Source organism: Astyanax mexicanus, chromosome 1 (assembly GCF_023375975.1).
Source record: "Astyanax mexicanus isolate ESR-SI-001 chromosome 1, AstMex3_surface, whole genome shotgun sequence".
In the NCBI taxonomy this organism is placed as follows: Eukaryota; Metazoa; Chordata; class Actinopteri; order Characiformes; family Acestrorhamphidae; genus Astyanax; species Astyanax mexicanus.
Window position 1 is genome coordinate 115,387,591 of NC_064408.1, and position 16,617 is coordinate 115,404,207.

Genomic DNA, 16,617 nt, shown 5'->3' on the forward strand with positions numbered 1-16,617 from the left:
CGGTCCCATCTCCAGTGTTTACTGCACGGATGGGTTAATGGCTTAGGTCAGACTCCATCTGTGTCCAGTAAGTTACAGATGGGAGAGTGTGTTTGTCTTCTCTTGTGAACACAACCCACATTTAATTGCAGTCCACCATCACCCTCACACTTTCACACACTCTCTCTCTCTCTCACTCACACACACACACACACACTCACTCACACAGTCATCTCTGAGGCGTTAGTCACTGTAGCAGCCTGCTGTTTACACACAGCCCTGTTTAATTGAAGGGGTGGAGAACGGGCAGGGGGAATTCCTCTGTTGTAAAAACACTTGTGTTCCCTCAGCCTCCCATAAAAGCAATCAGAACAGGATGTTGTACTGGCAGTGATAGGAACAGGTACAGCGTGTGAGTGTGTGCACTGACTGCCACGTGTCCTCCGTATCACCCGAACGCTCACGTTTGATATTCAGATGAAATCATATGAAGAAACGTGAACCCGGCAGAGCGGCTCAGAGGGAAAAGTGCCCGTCAGTCAGATGAATAATGGAAAGAAACATGACCTGGGCCACCTCCTGGCCTCTGCTCAGCCCTGTCAGGATCTGTGTGTGCGGTCAGTTCATGTTCATCGCACCGAGACGCTGCCTCCATACCCACACTACAGCAAACAAATTGATTTAACGGCTCTGCAGAGCACGACCTCGGACCTGCTCCAAGACCTCCGCGTTTCTGCTGATTTTAGATTTATATTAGGGGTGTGCCATATCATATCGAACGCAATAATATCGGCACGATTTTTGAATATCGTGATCGATATTATACCCTGAAATATCATGCCATATCACCCACCCCTAATTATCACATCAAAGTACTACATCTGTAGTGTTTTTAGCAAAAAAAATAAAATCACACTGTTCTCATTTCCGATTACATATCTACTAGAGATCTTTTACATTACATTACATTACATTACATTTGGCGGACGCTTTTGTCCAAAGCGACTTACAGTAGTCAAGTACAATGTAATAGAAGTTAAAGGTAAAACCTTTTTACATAGGGCCTAAAGGAGGTCAAAGGGAAATAATGGGATAGAGGAGTGAAGGAGGGGAAGAAGGAAATGAGGTTAGAAGTAGTTAGTGTGTTAGAGGTGTTAGGAGAGTAAGTGCTCTTTGAAGAGCTCTGTCTTCAGGAGTTTATTAAAGATAGTGAGAGATTCTCCTGATCTGGTAGTGGAAGGTAGTTAGTTAGAGGTGTTAGGAGAGTAAGTGCTCTTTGAAGAGCTCTGTCTTCAGGAGTTTATTAAAGATAGCGAGAGATTCTACTGATCTGGTAGTGAAAGGTAGTTAGTCAAGTCAAGTCAAGTCAAGTAGTTTTATTGTCAATGCTGCATATGTACAGGACATACATAGAATTGAAATTACGTTACTCTCCTTCCCAATTTTACAGCAAGTACAGATAATGGATAATAAAGAAAAATAAAGAAAAAGGGGAGACACTATGTGTCCAATACAGCAGCAGGGACACAGACATACATGAGACAGAACAAGGTGCAGTAGTGGTGGGGGTGAAATAGATATATAAATAGAAATAAAAAGGAATAAATATATAATCTAAATCTAAATGAGTGGGAGACACTATATGTACAATACAACAAAAACACAATAGACATTTGTGAGACAGAAGATAATAGTGCAATATTAATGGTGATTAAGATCAAGTGACAATATAAATAGAACCCGTATAACAGTAGTGCAATGTTGTATCTAGCTTAAGGCTGGTAAAGTTCTTAAAGTTCCCAGTTCTTGGGGAATTAAAGTGTGTATGACAGTGCAGCGTAACAGTAGTGCAGGTATTGGGTGTGTAGTGCAGGTCCTTTTACAAAAGTTACAGTACTGTGTGTGTTCTAGTGCAGAGTTTCAGTACTGTGTTGGTGGGAGGATGTGGGGTCAGGATGATGAGAGTGTGTGTGCTGTGGGCAGGATTGGGATGGGGGGTAGTGCGGGAAGAGAGTTCAGCATCCTCACAGCCTGATGGATGGGGCTGTCTCGCAGTCTGCTGGTCCTAGACCCGAGACTCCGCAGTCTTCTCCCTGATGGCAGCAGGCTGAAGAAGCTGTGTAGTGGGTGGGAGGGATCTCCTGCCAGACGGAGGGCTTTCCGCGTGAGGCGGGAGCTGTACAGGTCCTGAAGGGAGGGGAGAGAGGTGCCAACGATCTTCTCAGCTGCTCTCACGATGCGCTGGAGGGTCCTGCGGCAGGATGCTGTGCAGGCCCCGTACCACACGGTGAAACAGCTGGTCAGGATGCTCTCGATGGCCCCTCTGTAGAAAGTGGTCATGATGGGGGTGGGGGTTCCAGCTCTTCTCAGCTTGCGGAGAAAGTAGAGACGCTGGTTTGCCTTCCTGGCCAGTGATGCTGAGTTGGTGCTCCAGGAGAGGTCCTCTGTGACGTGCACACCCAGGAACAGTTAGTTAGAGGTGTTAGGAGAGTAAGTGCTCTTTGAAGAGCTCTGTCTTCAGGAGTTTATTAAAGATAGTGAGAGATTCTCCTGATCTGGTAGTAGAAGGTAGTTAGTTAGAGGTGTTAGGAGAGTAAGTGCTGTTTGAAGAGCTCTGTCTTCAGGAGTTTATTAAAGATAGCGAGAGATTCTCCTAATCTGGTAGTGGAAGATCTGTCCAGTATCATTTATTTTACTTTAATCCTGGATACACGGAAATATTTGGAGTGCATTATTATTAGTATCATGACATTCTGGATCATTGATTTCTGTTACAAATCTGATAAAAATATCTCAGTTAGAGGTGTGCCATATCATATCATATGCAATAATAAAATTTATTTTCATTTTGTTGCAGTAGTGTATTCTTGAAATACACACACTGTCTAATTCAGTTTTTTCAAATCGCCAAGAGTATTGTTATTACGAAAATACCATGAAATATCATGATAATATATATATTTTTATGGTCATATTGCTCACCCCTAATTAATATAATTTAAAAGGTAAATTAAATTTAAACCTAAATCTAGGCTTATCTTTTGTTTAAATAAAGGCTGTTATAAATTATTAGTTATAATTTTAATATATATTGTAATATTAAACTAATATATAGGCTAGTCTTTTGGGTAAAAAAAGATGTCAGTTAAATTAATATAATATGTATTAAAATATATAAATAGTACAATAATATATGACAAAAATACAGTTCTGGAAAAAAAATAAGAGACCACTTAAAAATGTAGTTTCTTTGATTTTACCAAATTAAAAAACCTCTGGAATATAATCAAGAGGAAGATGGTGGATCACAAACTGCCAAACCAAGCTGAACTGCTTGAATTTTGGCACAAGGAGTGGCATAAAGTTATGCAAAAGCAGTGTGTAAGACTGGTGGAGGAGAACATGCCAAGATGCTTTAAAAATGTGATTACAAAACAGGGCTATTCCACCAAATATTGATTTCTGAACTTTATGAATATGAACTTGTGTTCTTTTGGATTATTTAGGTGCCTCAAAGACCCTAAATGCTCTAAATGACAATATTTTTATTTGAAGTTTGGGAGAAATGTTTCCCGTAGTTTATAGAATAAAACAACAATGTTGATTTTACTCAAACATATACCTATAAATAGCAAAATCAGAGAAACAGATTCAGAAACTGAAGTGGTCTCTTAATTTGTTCCAGCGCTGTAGATCAAGACTAGGCTACATTTGTGTAAAAAAAAAAAAAAGCCACCCACTCACTCATCCAGCCACCCACTCACACTCCCTTCACACCAAGTTTTATGAAATGTTATGAAACCTCTATTTTCACACCTTCAACCTGCGTACTTTAAATAGCAACAGTGCTTGTAAATATATCTATGTCAATGGGCATGGGGGTGTTCTGGAAACGAGGTGTGTTCAGGTAAGTTTCTGGCGTATTGCTATCTTGCAATCGAAAACACAGGTGCACCACTGACTGAAAACACTTTAAATAAACAAATCTGCCAAATTGATTGGTTTATTTTTAAGTTACACCCAAAACCCACCCATTTTTAATTAAGAGAATTAATACATACCTTTAGTTCATTTCAAGACCTGCAACGTGTACTTTTCCCGTTGTTATGACAGCAAAGACACACTGATATTCCCTAAAATCAAGCTGCACAGTGCTCAGTTGACTGCTCGACTATAAGATGACTAAAATAGGACCCATATCTTAAATGAACATTCATATTTTCTCCTAATCATGTTGATTAGAACTCAACTTTTTCACATTTGCAACTACAGTATCATCCTCATGATAATAATATATATTTTTTTTACCCAGAAATGAAGCAGTTCCTGAGTAACCGGCGGCGGGACTCTGGAATGAACTGGTTCGAGAGTTCGGGAGACTGGGAGCAGGAGCTGGAGAGGACTGGTGCCACTGGCTGGAGGGTCAGCTCTGTTAACGACCGCTTTGAAATGTCCACCAGGTATAGTAGATCTTCTCCATGACCATAAAGATAAAGGTCACATCCAGAGCTGTAGATAATCCTGTAAATGCAGTCTGAAGTAGCTACTGCTTTGGAAAATGATCATACATTAGCTAGCTATGCTAACCTAATACTCCAAAAGTCTGTTTAACCTAAAGCTAATTAGCTTCTACACACAATACAAACTAGAGTATCTTGGGATGTCATACAACTTATATCCACTGCCTTCCACAGAAGAATCGCTGTCTGTGGTTGAAGGCGCTTAATTTAAAACATACACCCAAACATCCATATTTCTGCTTTCACCATTCTGTGGAGGGAAACTCTGTTATTAAGCTTCATCAAAGTGAACGCGTTGGATGCTAATGAGGCTATCGGGTAAGGTGTTAACCTAAGAGATAACCTAAGAGTTTTACAAGAACTCAAGCTTTATAACAAAGAAAGAAAATCATTTTCTGGATAAGGATGTTCTGTTCTTGGTTTCCCTCCAAAATTGTCTCTACAAAATGGTAAAAGTAGACTAATAGATATTTTGGTGAATATTATTGGACGGATAGATTTGGCATTTTTCAATAGGTTTGAAATAAAGGTTTCATGTATATGGATTTTTATTTGTTGACTTTTTAACAAAATATGAATCTAGTAGAATGGTCTTTACATAGTATTAAAATTTAATGATGGACACTTGACATTGGCTTCCATTAAAAGTTAAAAAGCGTTTTTCTTCTTCTCTAAAATTGTCATTTAGAGGACTTTATCTTGTGATAATACAGTGCCCTCCAAAAGTATTGGAACAGTGAGGTCAATCTCTTTATTTCTGCTGTAGACTAAAAACATTTGGGTTTGACCTTAAAAGATTATTATGAGACAAAAGATCAAAATTTTAGCTTTTATTTCCAGATATTTATATCTGGATATGATACACAGTTCAGACGATATTACCTGAACCCACCCATGTTTCTTGTGAGCAAAAGTATTATAACATGTGACTGTCAGGTGTGTTTTGTTGCCCAGGTGTGTCCTGATGCATTAATTATTCAAACGGTAAACAGCGCTGAATGTCTGAACGCTCAGTTTCAGATTTGGGTTTTATCTGTGCAGACTGTGCATTTATAGTTCGAGGAGTAACCAACATGAAAACCAGAGAGCTGTGAGAGTCTACGGGTGAAAAAAACATTCCACTGTGATGCTGAGAGAAGATAGAAAATCAATCAGAACCATTAGAGCACAAATATTATCCGTAGCCAGAACAACTGTTTGGAATGAACTGAAGAAGAAAGTCGTCACTGGTGTCCTGAAACATTGTGAGTGCTGTAAAGAAAGGCTCTAAAACAGCTGTTAGTGGCATCAGCAACAACCTCCAGAGGGCAGGAGTGAAGATATCACAATCTACTGTTCACAGAAGACTTCATAAACAAAAGTACAGAGGCTTCAACAGAAGATGAAAACTACTGATTAGCAATAGGAATAGCATAGGAAGGCCAGTACAGAGACGAAAGCCTGTGGACTGATTATGGACTGATTAGACAAATAATAACCTTTACCAGTGTGATGGAAAGACTAAAGTTTGCATAAAGAAAGGCTCTACTTATGATCTCAAACCTACCAGCTCATCTGTGAAACACAGTGGAGGTAGCATCATGGATTAAGCTTGCAGAAGGTCTCATTCATTGATGTAAAGTGAACTCAGAAGTCTAGAGAAACATTTTGTCTGTGAATTAAAAAAAAGATAAAACCAAACTGATCAGGAGATCCTTCATCATGTAGCAAGATAATGATTCAAAACCCACTGCAGCCTGGAAAAGCATCACAAATAAAGAATGCAGAAGCTTAAGGATGTCAGTGGATCACAGATGTGATGCAGTTACTGCAAGCGAAGGATTTGCAACTAAATATTGTTAAAAAGTCTTTTTAACTTTAACTTACTTTAAGTTTATCTGTTTCTATACTTTTGCTTACAAAAAAAATGGGAGGCGGTGCTGAATCTTCTGAACTGTGTAACAGGAAATAAAAGCTGAAATGTTGATATTTTGTCATATTATACATTTTAATGTCAAACCCAAATTCTTTCAGTCTACAGCAGAAATAACGGAATCGGCTTCACTGTTCCACTGTACTTTTGGAGGTGACCGTATATAAATACCGTACTCTTGTTCCCCTTGTTTCTAGCCTCTCCAGGTTTAACGTGGTTCCTCAGAAGGTCCTGGACACAGAGCTGAAGAAAACGTTCGCCCATTTCAACGAGGGCCGCATCCCTGTGAGTCTAAATAACTCACCATTTATTACTGTCCAGTGTTCTTCCAACATTCCAGCACATCTGGCTCTGCATCTACACGCTTGTCATTCGTAAGATTTTTACTGAGAACGTGGTGAAAGTTTTCACCCTGATTTATGAGCTGCTCTCTGTCTGCAGCGCTGGGTTTGGCGGCATCCCCACGGCAGTGACCTGCTCCGGATGGCCAGCTTCCAGAACAACATCTACCACGAGAAGGACGATATACGGTGTGTAGACCCTAAAAATATAAATATATGACCACAGTGATTAGTGTCAGGGCTTAATCAGTAAACCAATTAATTATTTATTTACTCTGTAATGTCTGTCTGTATTGATGATCTTTAGTTTTCAGGCAAATCTTAGAATCCTAAATAACCGTTTCATTGAGAAGCAAGTAATCTACACTTACGAATGGTTTGCTGGACAAAGATCAGGTACCGTATTTTTCGCACTATAAGGTGCACCGGATTATAAGGCACCCTATTGGTGAACGTCTATTTCCCGGTCTATTTTCATAACACCAGTAAGGAACAGGGGTGTTGCCATGTTTTACTTCTAATTCAGTAGGTCTTGCCACCCAGTGTAAAGCTAAGATAAGTAAACAAAACTATAATTTTTGTTTTTAAAGTTTTAGTCATACGAGCGCTAGATGTTAATCTACACAGATTTCTGTCTTGAAAACTGTTTGTTTGGGTGAATATTTAAGCTTCTGTTTTATTACAGTAAGCTAAGATTTCCAGATTTCCTCTAAGGCTAGGTGCAGCCGCATTAGCATTAGCGGCTAGCCGCTAGCGCTACACTGAGGAACCCTGAGTGTTCTGGTAAGCCAGGGTGATATCAACTAGTGGTTTGCCCCACGTAGCTTGTTTTAATATGGTAAACATGCAGACTACAGTCGGATTTACTTGCCTCTGAACACAAAAAGAGCTAGCGTTTAGCGTGGTTAACAGCTAATGCTAATACTGCTGGAGAAACTTCACTAAAACTGTGTAACGCTGTACTTCAGTAGAGTGGCGTTACTGTTCCTTACAACCTGTGTTCATATTATGTATTTAAAATTCATACATAAAGTGCACCAGACTATAAGGTGCACTGGTGATTTTTGGAGAAAATTAAAGGACTTTAAGTGTTCCTTATAGTGCGAAAAATACAGTATAGTCCTGGATTGGACGTTTTCCATTGAAACATCAACAAAGTCCAGATGTAGGCCTTAAATAACTTGCCTGTCTGGAAAACCAGTCCAACCATCTGTAGACACCTGCACATCAAGCATTTTTGTCTGGAATCATGCAATAACATGCTGTGCTCTTCTAGGAACCCATTTTACTTATCTAGACTAGTAGGAGTGAGGATTGTGTTTTAGGCATATGATTAAAAACTTAAATCTCAATCTGCACTACCTGACCAAAAAAAGTCTCCACCTGTATTTAAGTAAGTAAATGATGTGTGGTTGATGCTGCAGTTGGTCTGCAGGTTTAGGTTCAGCAACAGTATGTGCTGAAAGAATATACTGAATATAGACCAGGTTATTCCCTCAATGGATTTTTTCTTCCCTGATGATACCATATTCCAAGATAAGACAATGTCAGGATTCATGGAGCTGGAATTGTGAAAGAGTGATTCAGGGAGCATGAGATCATCATTTTCACACATGGATTGAGAGAGAGTTCACCACAGAGTCCAGATCTTAACCTCATTGAGAATCTTTGGGATGTGCTGGAGAAGAGTTTGAACAGATGTAAATCAGAATGAATCTTGTAACGTTGCAGAAGCTTATTGAAACAATGCACCATCACAGTAAAATAGCATAATATCCAAACATAGTTTATAGATATTGTGTATAAAATTGTAATAAAAATAAAACAAATATGTAGTATAAAATAATACATATATAATAAATGTACTGTAACTAACACTGCTTTCTTTCACTGCACAGGAACCTGGAGCTGATTCTTTTCGGTGGGCAGTCTCAGTGTATAGTGGTGGATCTCGGGGATGAGATGCCCTCACCTGCAGACTTGCAGCTCGCCCACACGCGCCTGCGCACCCTGTGTCTCGGGGGTCAGTACTGACAACTTTACTCTGCTTGTGTTAAAACTGTGTTACCAAACCCTGATCCTGTAGTAGCCAAGTCCAACATGCTGTAGTATTTCCCTGCTCTTGCCCATCATTTTAGTTCTGCTCCTAATTGTGTTGTGCTTGAATCCTGTTGATTGCTTCTCTTAAAGCAGTTACAGCAGTGCACTGAAATGAAAGTCCCGTTTTTGTACAGATTTACCTTTTTTGTTGAACAAAGAATGATGAATATGCTAACATATACTTAATATAGACACATTTTTATACATTTCTGTAAAGTTGTGTTAGTTCTGAAAAACATTTTTTAATATCATTGAACAATTAGGGAATAATTCAGTTAGCAAATAATGTAATTCCTCACACTGGTAAAAGACCACCTAAAAATGATGAGTTTCTTTGATTTTTACCAAATTAAAAACCTCTGGAATTTAATCAAGAGGAAGATGGATGATCACAAGCCATCAAACCAAACTGAACTGCTTGAATTTTTGCACCAGGAGTGAAATAAAGTTATCCAAAAGCAGTGTGTAAGACTGGTGGAGGAGAACATGCCAAGATGCATAAAAACTGTGATTAAAAAACAGGGTTATTCCACCAAATATTAATTTCTGAACTCTAAAAAACTTGCATTATTTGAAGTCTGAAAGCTCTAAATTTCAATATGTTTATTGGGGATTTAATGTTCATTTTACTCAAACATAAACCTATAAATAGCTAAATCAGAGAAATTGATTCAGAAACTGAAGTTTTTTTAGAGCTGTAAATGTATAGTTTAGTATTAGTATAAATCCTCTCTCTGATTCAGCACTATAAGTGACTAAAGATTAACCAAGGATGTGTTAAAACAGGGAACACCATTGCTCTCCATTTGTTAAGCCAACAAGTTAGTTATGTGCTTAATAAGGACCATGTAAGGTAGAAAGTAGGGGTGTAACGATGCACTTTGATTGATCACGAATGAATTTAAGTCACTATTTGATTTTCTTACATATTTGGAACAATTTTTTAATTGAAAAATTTGAAAATAGCAATGTCCAGCCTGGATAAGTTTTGGAAAAATGAAAATACCCAGAAACTTAAAAAAAAAAAGTAATGAAAATTAGAATACATGGAAAGTATTCTACAAAAATATGTAATCTGCCTACAATCAACCTTTATTTTCATGTATAAATACTGAGTATTTACAGTATATATACATTCCAGCATATACAGTATACAAGGGATAAAAAAAATCAAAAGAAATTAGAAACAATAAGGAATAAATTAGTAAAAAATTATAAATTAAAAGAAATACAAATTTGAATTATGGATATAAAAGGATATAAAATAGAAAATTCTAAAAAGATCATAATAAAAAAAATGTACACATAAAAAGTAAAGAATTTATAAAATATAAAATGAAAAGATGTAAAAGTAAATAATTAGAATGATAAGAAATTGTAAAATAAATAATAATGAACTAAGAAAATAGCAATCAAAATAAAATCATTAGAATAAAAAAATGAATAAATAAAAACTCTTTTTAAAAACTCATTTAGAAATAATTGTTGTCAGTCTCGCACATTCTGCTAGTGGTTTATGCCACACTGACCCATTAAATTCCTCAAGCTGCTGGGTGTGCGTCACCCTCACTCCCCTCACGTCACTCTTCACACGCTACTGCTTCAGTCTTTTGATGTTCCTGGTCCAGCTTGTGTTGTTGTGGTCAGCCAGTAAAGGCTGGATGTAGAGAAACTCCTCCCAGCTGTCCGCTCTGTGTTCTGTGTTCAGTTAATAACTTTCCCTGCTGCTCTTTTACAGACATTTCCTCATCCGTGTCCGTGCCAGATGACAAGTGGCTTTCCAGTCTGGAGGGCACCCACTGGCTGGATTACATCAGGTAGAGGAATACACTGTTTTTTTAACATGTACCGGAACATCAGTTCACAATGACTGAAGTTCTCCACAGCTCCACTGATTATATAGGACACTTTGTAGTTCTACTATAAATCCAGACTGTAGTTCTGTTTCTCTGTATACTTTTTGTTATTCTCTTTTCACCCTGTTCTTCAACACTCAGAACCCCCCAGGAGAGAAAACCCCCACAGAGCAGTTATTATTATTATTATTTTTATTATTATTATTTGGGTGGTGGGTCATTTATTCTCAGCAGTGCAGTGCTTAGCAGTAATTATCATGGTGGTGGTGTAGTGAGGTACAGTGAGTGGATCAGTTACAGCAGTGCTGCTGGAGTTTTTAAACACTGTGTTCTTCACTCACTGTTCTCAACTGAATAAATAAAGTAAAGTCAGAGACAGAAGCTCTGAATCTGTTGTTGCACAGTTAACAGTGTTGGTCATCCTCTAGTCCTTCATCAGTGCCCACAGGATGCTGTTGCTGGGTTATTCTCAGTCCAGCAGTGACACTAAGGTGTTTAAAAACTCCAGCAGCACTGCTGTATCTGATTCACTCACGGTACCAGCAGCACAACACACACTAACAACTTTTACACCACCATCATGATAATCAGTGCTAATCGCTGCAGTGCTGAGAATAAATGATCCACCACCCAAATAATAATAATAATAATAATAATAATAATAGCTGCTCTGTGAGTCCTGATCATTAAAGGACAGGGTGAAAGGAGGATAATAATAATAAAGTATGCAGAGAAACAGATACAGAACTACAGTCTGTAATTATAAGATAGCCAGTGAGTGTAGAAACAAGGAGATGATGGATGGATGGATATCAAGTATTGTATTTAAGTAAAGTGTAAATAGTAATCATTACAGTGCACTTAATTTCAATTAAGTATAGTTAAGCATACTTTAAAATAGCTTAAATCACTGACGAGGTTATGTGTCTGGATACTTAAAGTAAAGTAAAGGTAAAGTGAGTTAATTAACAGATAAAGAAACTGTGTAAAAGTAAATTTAATGCACCTTTTTATTGCAGTTGTTCATTTCTCTGCAAGTCTCCCTGCAGTGTAAAACTAATTAGTGTACTAACAAGAAAACTGATGTTTATTTCTGCTTATTAACCTCATTTAAGTCTCTAAATGAATTGAGGACCCAAATGACTCATCATATCATATACCGTAAGCATTTTCCATAAACCCACTAATCAGCGTTAAGAATCTGCTGACTGCTAATATAAATAAACCCACTCTTTCACATTCGCAGCTCAGTCAATATAAGAGGTCTGAAGTATGAACATTACATATACATCAGTTTAGCATAAGGTAAATGAGAAGAAACGATTTGATGCACTGTGTTTGTTATGAGTTGGCAGGAAATGACAATGTACTCTGTGATAGGGTTTGAAATGTTTAATAGTTTCCAGTGTTTAATGTGTGTGTGTGTGTGTGTGTGTGTGTGTGTGTGTGTGTGTGTGTGTGTGTGTGTGTGTGTGTGTGTGTGTGTGTATAGGTGCTGCCTGAGAAAAGCTGCAGAGGTGGCCTGTTTGCTCAGAAGAGGTCACCTGACCGTTGTGTTGCAAGGTGGGTCCAGTTGGTCATTAAAAGCTTCACCTTCCAAACTGGTTAAAAAGCAGGTTTGATCAATAATTCATGTTTTTGTTTTATTTTTCTTTCTGATTTTTATTGTTAGATGCATTTTATTCCTGTGGAATAATTTAAAGATTTTTCTTATGCTAAAGTTTTTCTCTCTCACACACAGCAAATTGCTTTAAATTATTTGTTGTGTTATTGAAAATATATGTAATAGCAATATGTGCATTAATATTCAAAGTAGTACATTTACAATATACTTTAAATGTATTAAAAAGGTGTTTAAAAAACACGTACTTAAATCTACTTAAGATTGCAGAAGTTGTACAAAAAGCACTTAAAAGCACAATTTAATGCTTTTATATTGTGTTTAAATACAGCTTAGTTACAACCGAAATATACTTAAGTGTCCATAAGTTGTTCCTAGCTCTTTTGCCGTTCAGAGGTGAGTATTATTGGCCTGTAACCTGCGTGTTTACCATTTTAAAACAAGCTATGTGGGACGAACCAATAGCTAATATCACCCTGGCTTACCGGTACACTCAGGGTTTCTCAGTGTAGTGCTGTCGGGTGGCATTTAGTAGCTGTCGCTTGCAGTTAGCTGCTAATGCTAATGCTGCTGCACCCAGCCTTAGAGGCAATCTGGAAATCTAAGCTTACTGTTAATAAACGGAAGGGCTTTACTCACCCAAATAAACAGTTTTCAGGAGAGACAAATATGTAGATTCCCATCCAGTACTCATTTGACTTTGAATACTAGGTGTTAACCACTCCTACTCTGACTGGGTATATGTGCACATCATGTTTTATGTTCACATCCATCACAAAGTTTGATGTGTTTTAATCACAGAAAAAAGCAAAAGCCTGCATTATTGGGCTAAGTCACTTCTGGAAAACTTGCGTATTGTCTGGAATCAAGTGTCTCCTGCTTGAAATATGACTGTATTGGCCATGTGAGTGCAATTTACATGTCGGAAATTGGGCAATTCCACGTTTCCGACACCACAAGACCACAGGATACCCTTCCAAAACCAATGTATCTTCAGATACATACATCTTGATGCCTTTTCCATCCCTAATATTAGTCACAGGCCTTGAAAGGTTTTCCCAAGAGAGGTTTATTTTTTCTAGACTTTGCAATAAATGCTCACCTCTGACGAGACCTTTTCATGTGTTTCAGTTCTCACTCGTTTTCTCCACAGCCTTTTCTTAGCTGCTGCCCTGTTAGTCCCTCACGCCGACCCCTCAATAAACCGTCTGTATTCTCAGTGCTTTGACTACCAGTAAATAACGGCCGCAGTCACTGGATGGCTTTCTCAGATGTTTGTGAGCCAGCTCACCCATCCATCACTCAGAAACCTGTTCACCAGATGTATGGATGAGTTCTGAGCAGAATGCTGACATGCAGCTGCCGCCAGAGGGCGCTGTGTGTCAGAAGTTAAATATTGTGTTGTTATATAATGATTAGAATAGTTTTAACCTATATACTGCCGTCCACATGCTCAAGGTCACTTTGCACAAATGTTTTAATCATAATCAGTATTTAATATTGACATAATTGTTGTTTCTTTTAAAATCAAGGAAATTAAAAGGAGTTTATCCTGCTTTTGTTAAAGTGAATGTCTCTACTGTCAAGAGAAGGCTTTCTACTAGATTGTGGAGCACAGTGTTCAGCAGTAGTGAGGTCAGATCATCCCAAAATTACAGAATACAGAACCATCACTCCAGAAAACCCAGTTCCTCAATACTGGGGGGCTTTATATTCCTCTAGCCACACCTGGCTTTAGATATGATGCTAATAGGTTCATGTTTATCTGCTCCAGAGAGTCCTATTCTATTGGCAGTACATATCTAAACACAGGGTTCATACGGTCATGAAAAACCTGGAAAAAATCATGGAATTTGAAAATGGCAATTTCCAGGTCTGGATAAGTTTTGGAAAAAATACAAATACCCAAAACGTTTAAAAACATTTTAGTGTGGGAGGTTTCATGGCTAAATTGGAGCAGCCTGGTGGCCAATCTTCATTAATTGCACATTGCACCAGTAAGAACAGAGTGTGAAGGTTCAATTAGCAGGGTAAGAGCACAGTTCTGCTCAAAATATTGCAATGCACACAACATTATGGGTGACATACCAGAGTTCAAAAGAGGACAAATTGTTGGTGCACGTCTCGCTGGCGCATCTGTGACCAAGACAGCAAGTCTTTGTGATGTATCAAGAGCCACGGTATCCAGGGTAATGTCAGCATACCACCAAGAAGGACCAACCACATCCAACAGGATTAACTGTGGATGCAAGAGGAAGCTGTCTAAAAGGGATGTTTGGGTGCTAACCCGGATTGTATCCAAAAAACATAAAACCAGGGCTGATCAAATCACGACAGAATTCAATGTACACCTAAACTCTCCTGTTTCCACCAGAACTGTCCGTCACCACAATAAATTATTGTGCTGTAAAACCAGGTGTTTCAGTTTCATTGTCCAACCCTTGTATATCAGCTCATAGTTAATTTAATAATTTAGCCCTATACAATGTAGCTCTTAGCATCTGACACACATTTTATTATTAAAGATTGGGTGTCAGCATTTTTATTAGATTCATTATAATTTTACTTATATTTTTTTATTTTTGGTTTTATTGTCCATGTCTGCACTGAAGTTTTAAAAATCGTATAATCATGAAAAGTTGCCTTGAAGACATGGAAAAATCATGAAAAAATCATAAAAATGTATTGGTTAAAACATGTATGAACCCTGTAAACAGTCTAGACAAGCTGTAGGTGCATTTGCACATCTGTGTCAGCAATGTGTGCAACAGCATTCATTAGAAGGAGCTTTTCATCCGTTGATTTAAAAAAAAAAAATCTTTAAAAGGCCTTTCATACACTACAATACCATTGTTAATGTGTTGTATAGTCTGTATGATGGATGTTTGTCTCTATAGAGCCGGAGGACCGGGACATGAACTGCGTGGTGTCCAGTCTGGTGCAGGTGATGTGTGATCAGCACTGCAGGACAGTAGCAGGATTTCAGGCTCTGGTGCAGAAGGAGTGGGTCGTGGCGGGACATCGCTTCCTCAGCCGCATTAACTACCACCGAGACAGCGACAAAGAAGAGGTGCCTGTCTGTCTATCTGTCTGCCTCTCTGTCCGTTCTCTGTATGCCTTTTTGTCTCTGTCTCTCTGTCCGCTCTCTGTATGCCTTTTTGTCTCTGTCTCTCTGTCTCTCTGTCTGTCTGTCTGTCTGCCTCTCTCCCTCTCTCTCTCTCTCTCTCTCTGTCTCTCTCTCTTTGTCTGTCTCTCTTTGTTTGTCCGCTCTCTCTCTCTGTCTGTTTGCCACTCTCTCTGTCTGTATCTCTCTCTGCCTATCTTTCTCTCTTTGGCTGTCTGTCTGCCTCTCATCTGCCTTTAGTTGTCTGCCTCTCTTTCTTTGTATCTCTGTCTGTCTCTCTCTGTCTGCCTCTCTGTCTGCCTCTCATCTGCCTCTCGTTATCTGCCTCTCTCTTTGTATCTCTGTCTGTCTCTCTGTCTGTCTGCCTCTCATTGTCTGCCTTTTTCTCTTTGTATCTGTCTGTCTGTCTGCCCTTGTGTCTGCCTATCTCTGCCTCGCATTGTCTGCCTCTCTGTCTCTGTCTCTCGTCTGTCTTTCTGTCTGTCTCTCGTCTGTCGGTCTGTCTGTCTGCATACCTCAGGCGACTCTGTTTGTGGCGTGCTTGCAGAAATGGCTTCTTTCGCATCACTCTCCCATACAGCTTCTCCTTGTGCAAAGTGCGCTGTATTGTTGACCGATGCACAGTGACACCATCTGCAGCAAGATGATGCTGCAGCTCTTTGGAGGTGGTCTGTGGATTGTCCTTGATTGTTCTCACCATTCTTCTTCTCTGCCTTTCTGATATTTGTCTTGGCCTGCCATTTCTGGGCTTAACAAGAACTGTCCCTGTGCTCTTCCATTTCCTTACTATGTTCCTCACAGTGGAAACTGACAGGTTAAATCTCTGAGACAACTTTTTGTATCCTTCCCCTGAACAACTATGTTGAACAATCTTTGTTTTTAGATCATTTGAGAGTTGTTTTGATGAGCCCATGATGCCACTCTTCAGAGGAGATTCAAATAGGAGAACAACTTGCAATTGGCCACGTTAAATATCTTTTCTCATGATTGGATACACCTGGCTATGAAGTTCAATTTTGTGCTTCAGTAAGTCAGTAAAAATTAGTTAGGAGTATTCAAATCAATAAAATGATAAGGGTGCCCATACTTTTGCACCGGTCAAATTGTGGTTTAATGCATATTGCACATTTTCTGTTAATACAATAAACCTCATTTCAATCCTGA

At 38.7% G+C, this 16,617-nt stretch overlaps 1 protein-coding gene across 2 annotated transcripts in view; it reads left to right on the plus strand.

Moving 5' to 3' along the window:
* mtmr11 (myotubularin related protein 11) overlaps nucleotides 1–16,617 on the plus strand; it is a 78,276-nt gene that overhangs the window by 48,910 nt on the left and 12,749 nt on the right. For both annotated transcript variants that reach the window (XM_022668701.2, XM_022668702.2), the window contains exons 7-13: nucleotides 4,292–4,439; nucleotides 6,609–6,696; nucleotides 6,853–6,941; nucleotides 8,651–8,775; nucleotides 10,591–10,669; nucleotides 12,201–12,271; nucleotides 15,227–15,399. In XM_022668701.2, coding sequence (XP_022524422.2) covers nucleotides 4,292–4,439; nucleotides 6,609–6,696; nucleotides 6,853–6,941; nucleotides 8,651–8,775; nucleotides 10,591–10,669; nucleotides 12,201–12,271; nucleotides 15,227–15,399 — 773 coding nt within the window. The remainder of the gene's footprint in view (nucleotides 1–4,291; nucleotides 4,440–6,608; nucleotides 6,697–6,852; nucleotides 6,942–8,650; nucleotides 8,776–10,590; nucleotides 10,670–12,200; nucleotides 12,272–15,226; nucleotides 15,400–16,617) is intronic.